This window comes from Plasmodium fragile (genome assembly GCF_000956335.1).
Source record: "Plasmodium fragile strain nilgiri unplaced genomic scaffold supercont1.4, whole genome shotgun sequence".
NCBI classification, from domain to species: Eukaryota; Apicomplexa; class Aconoidasida; order Haemosporida; family Plasmodiidae; genus Plasmodium; species Plasmodium fragile.
The window spans coordinates 110472-115824 of record NW_012192584.1 but is presented as its reverse complement, the minus strand read 5'-3'; the positions used below and the strand labels follow the sequence as shown (position 1 = coordinate 115824).

At 43.5% G+C, this 5353-nt stretch overlaps 1 protein-coding gene across 1 annotated transcript; it reads left to right on the top strand.

Moving 5' to 3' along the window:
• Nucleotides 1-741: 741 nt before the first annotated feature.
• On the top strand, nt 742-5176 carry AK88_00477 (uncharacterized protein; the record flags this gene model as incomplete). Its single annotated transcript, XM_012478128.1, has 3 exons — nt 742-3506; nt 3637-4935; nt 5062-5176. 3 exons carry the CDS (start codon nt 742-744, stop codon nt 5174-5176), a joined length of 4179 nt encoding a protein of 1392 aa, XP_012333551.1.
• Between the last annotated feature and the right edge of the window lie 177 nt (nt 5177-5353).

Here is a 5353-nt window from a genome sequence, read left to right as displayed (position 1 = left end):
AAGTGAAAAGTCCCTTCTTCGTTCCCTCCCATGCGTGACGCTTCGAAACAGCTGGCGTTGAGACTCTGTTTGGGGGAGCAACACCCCTGTTCAATTCATCCCCTTCTCAAGGCGCCATTTCCCATGGAGCGTGGTTCAGGGTTTAGGGTGACGAGAGCCCCACTACATGGGTGTTAACAACTGCTTCCGGGGGAGGAAGTGCAAAATGGAAGGGAAAAATTGAGCCATGGTGTAAGGACGAGTTGCCTAACGACCCGTTGTTGACTTTCCACCGTCACGGTACCATCACGTTTCCACCCCTACGGTGTACATTTTGCAGCACCGGCAAAATTTCTTGCCCCCCTGAAATTATTGCCCACTTGTTCGCAGTATGCGATGGGCCGTTTTTTAAAAAAAAAAAAAAAAAAAAAAAAAAAAAAAAAAGGATGCATGCGAAGAGGAGAACAGGATGCCATTTGATGGCGCGTCGTTTTCGCAGCAAAGGTCGCGTCGGGACGTTGAACAATTATTTTATATCTCCTTGTTTATTTACCCCTTTTTTATATATATATGTCCCTCCGGCCTGATTGGGCCGCATTTGCAGTTTCATCCCCCGTTCACTGCGCATGTTTTTGTGATAGGACGTGGCAATGCGTGTTGATGTTAAATTGAAGAGACCCACGCGGCGCGAATAGGCCAGCTGTATTACTACTACTACTGCTGCTACTACTACCACTACTACCCCGTGGCTGCCAGCACAGGATGGACCTCTTCCGGGAGGAGCGCGTGGAGGTGGAGTTGAACGCAGACGTCAGTTACGCGTGCGCCCTGAATGACAGGCTGTATTTTGGGACGACCGATGGGCGAGTGCTGAAATGGCGCATCGAGAAGGAGCCAACAGGAGCAGCAGCAGTAGCAGCCTCTGTTAGTGCAGCCGCTGTTAGTGCAGCCGCCGCTGGAGGAGGGAGAACCCCCCCCAAGATGCAAGTCCTGTTGGAGGAAAGCCACACAGTGAAAAAGAACCAACAGGTAGAAAAAATAATCCTGGTGGAAAAGGAATCCCTGATCATAATACAAATAAACGATGGAGTTTATTTTGCTAAAGATTCACAAATACAGAATTTAACTCTCCTTTGTAAGGACGCGAACATATGTACGTTGAATGAGAAGAACAAAAAGGACTTATTGGTGTACAGCATGAAAAAAAAAAAATTAATTTTTTTCCACTTGGACAATGGAAGATATAAAAATGCAAAAGAACAATCCTTTAATGAATTTATAACATCATTCCTGTGGATCAGTGACTCTCTTTTCCTGACCATTCAAAAGAGTTACTACCTGTTACGATTAACCAAAAATGAAAAAATTAATTTATACAGTCATGAGTATGAACAAACATATAAATATATAACCCTAATTAACGGAAATGAAATTTTTATTGTGTGTGACCTGAACGTTGGAGTTTTTTACGACATACACACATCCATGCCTTCTAGGAAGAATACAATTACGTTAGTAGATAATGTGAGACAGCTTATCTCCTTTCGTTTTTTCCTCTGCTCTTTGAACTCCAAGGGGGTGGTGAACTTTTATAACGTTAATAATCAGCAACATGTGCAGACCATCTGCATGGAGGAGTACGTGGATGTTGTAGTGAACTATAGCGATGTGTGTAGTTCCTTTTTATGTTCCATGTTGCTGCTGGAGCAGGAGGAAGGGCGTGATGGGCAGGGGGAGTACTACTACCCTGGAGAAGACCCCAACGAAAGAGCTACTTATCACCTCGACTTGGATGCAACCCTCACAAATGGAAACCATAATCAGCGCCAGCAACTTCGTCAACACTATTATCTTCGCCACCCCAATCATCACCGTGACTCTTCCCCTAACACATATTATCCCCCTGCTGTCAGGGGGGGAGAAGAAGAAAACTTTCCCTTGGACTCAACCAAACTGATGAATCAAACAGGAGACCCCAGTGGTGCACCCAACAACTACATATACTTCTTCAACAAAAGCTCCATTCATGTGATGAGATGTCAGGAGTTATTTGAATACCTCCCCAAGTGTATTCAACAGAATAGAATTGACAAAGGGTTTGTGTTGATTAATAATTATTTATTTGAATGTGATACAGACAGGGTTAGCACCCTCAATGAATATACTAAAGCGTGTGCATATTACCTTTTTTCTAGAGCCCAATTTGCTCTAGCGTTTGTGCATTTCGAACGGGTCCATATTAATCTGCCTTTCCTGTTGTCCTTCTGGGAGAGGTACCTCTCGAGGAAGGGAGAGGCAACTGAAGGGGGTGGCAAGGGGGCTGCAACCCCCAAGTGTCAACCACAAGAAGGGATCAGTAAACCTTTTCACTTTTGCCTGCCTCACTTATGTAGTGTGGAAGAAATAATCGACCATAATTTATCGTCGCAGAGGAGGAGTAATGATGGAGGAGATGTGGATGACTCCTCCAACGGTCCAACTATCATTGGCGACACCCCAGAGCAACAGGAAGAAGATAAAAAAAAACTTCTTAGAGTAGCAAATAATTGTTTAATAAAATACTTGGTGATGAAAAGAAACGAACTCGTTCTGCAAGGTGAGGGAATGATGGGTATGTACGAAGAGGAGCACACCGTCACAGAGGGGAGTGCACAGGTGAAGGGGAATAACCTACTTGGGTCGGTAGACAATTTATTAATCAAACTGATGGTAATAAACGAATGGCCTGGATTCTCTCACTTCCTCATGAACACGAATAACTTGCACCTGGACGTGGAGGAATGCATCTCTTTTTTAAAGAAGCACTCCAAGTTCGTAGAAACAGTGCTGATGTACATACGAATGAAGCACTTTGAAGAGGCCATACAAATGTGCGCCACGTTTCTTTACGTATACAATGGGTGGCTCCGCGTTGGGGAAAACGAACAAACGGATGACCCCCCTGCGAGCAATGCAAAAAAGGTAGAGCAGATGGATCAAGGATGGATAGACTTTTTCACCAAGTATAAATTTACAAAAAATGTGGATAAAGGAACAGCCTTGCACTCACTGTTAAAAGAAATGTACAACATACTCATTGTCCTGAACGACAGCTTACATATGATGGATATAAAAAAAAGTCAAATAAAAAATCTGTTTGAAAATGCCTTTCCCTTTCTTATAAGATTTAACGAAAGCGCATTTTTTGACTTTATTGTTTCCAGAAACTTTCTTTTAAAACCGGAGGAAATTCTTAACATGTTCAAAAAAATGGAAAATGAAAAATTACACATAAAAGGAAAACAATACATGCAGAAATATATCACTACTTTTTTAAAACATGATAAAATGAACAAAGAGGTGAACACTTGTTTGGTGGAGTTTTACCTGAACGATGTGGAAATGCCTGAACAAGTCAGGCAAAAAAAGATTTTGCGATTTTTACGATGTAGCTATCCCTTGGATGTCGCGCGCTTGGCTCGGATGGTACCTTGTGGGCAGTTTCCGCTCGTGCAGGCGTTGCTCTTTGGCCGGATGGACCACCACTAGTAAGTTGTTGAGCGGTGATGTAGAAGTTTTTCCCCCGTCACACCGCCTCCACGCTGTGTCTGCACACCGCCGCCACACCTCCACCACAACTGTGCATAACTTTCCATCTGTCCCTGTTGCCCTCCGCAGCGATAGTTTAGTCATCCTAACCCAGGAGAACCTGTGCATATGCGAAAAGTACTGCCTGTACCACAGTCTGCTGTTCAAGGATGCCGCGAAGAGGATGGGCAAAGAGGACCAAGACAAGCTTTTTGCAAGTCTGTTCCATAACGAGAAGGAGGTCTATCAAGGTTTATATGAACAGATGCGGAAGGGATTAGAGGAGGAGGGGGAAGAGGGAGGATCGAATGATACGTACGAGGAGGAGAGGAAGAAGCGGATCCACGCAAACAGAGGCAACCACGCGAGAACAACGAGGAAGAAAAAACTCAATGATGCATTCATTAGTGATGTCATAAGAAATTATCACAAGGAGGTCTACATCGGTATGGACAAAGGGATACTAGCCAAGTTGGAGAATCAACGGAGAATAAGAAAAAACAGAAGCAGTCAGTTAGACAGCGAGAATGACGAAGGGACTTCGAATGAAAAAAACGAGTATCACTTCATGTTGAGTCTGATGGAAGAACAAGAAAGGGAAGACTCCAGTGATGATCATTTAACCGAGATGTATTATGAGGATGGGGACGCAAGTTTCATGAAGGATGTTGAGGGAAGCCAAAAATGTTCTGAAGATTCATGGAGTGATGAAAGCACTGAGTTTGGTGTGAGCACCGACTCAGACGGGAAAACCACCTCCGATGGAAAAACCTCCTCTAGTGTTGATGATGACGTGATGGAAGGAAAACAGAAAGGGAAGAAGAATTGCGGAGTGACTCCAAGTGGGAAGCACGCACATAAAAAAAAAGGAGGCAATAATAACAAGAAGAGTCAAATGGGGATAGAAGAGGAAGAGGAAGAGGAAGAAAAAAAAAAAAAAAAAAAAAAAAAAAAAAAAAAAAAAGACCAATTTAGCAATAGCAAACACAGAAATGTGGATGTAGATGTGTTGAACTACTTCGATTTGTATAGAAGCGGAAAGAACCGATCCTGTGGTTTCTTCTTCCTCCTTGTGAAGGTTTGCATGGACAAATACCTTGACCCAAACACTGATGAGAAGAACAAGCAAACGTATAAGAAATACGTCACGTATATACTGAACAAGTATAGCCACCACGGCGATTTCGAAAACGCATATATTTTTGAAATGATTCCGGACGAGTGGGCCTTGTCGGAGGTCCTTCACTTTGTCAGTTTAAACTTAAAAAAGAAAAACAACCGATACATGGACCTGCACCATTACCATAACTTGGTCAAGGCGAACTACTTGAGTGCGTCGTACCAGATGATTGACGACAAGGAACAGCGGCTCCTCGTCAAGGACAAAATGTAAGCCAGCGGCTACACTGCATATATGTGTGTGTGCATATATATATGTGTGTATGTATACGTGCCGCACGCGATTATTTTGTAGCACATTATTTTTCCCCCATTTTGTCTTCATCCCCTTTGCAGAATCTGCCAGGTGTGTAAAGGCCCCATCGCGGAAAAACGTTTCGCGTACTTCTCAGCCAAAGTGGTCACCCACATTCAGTGCATGGAGAAGTACGACGAGGAAGTCCACCGGTGAGGCAGTCCCTCCTCGTCCTCACTGCGGGAGAGAGAAGTGCACGTCACGCAAACTTCGCCGAAGGGTAACGTAATGATAAGAGAGGTGCACTTAAAAGAAGCGTAGGTTTGTACCCTGCACAAACGGTAGCAGGTTGCAATCGATGCATTTTTTTTTTTTTTTTTTTTTTTTTTTTTT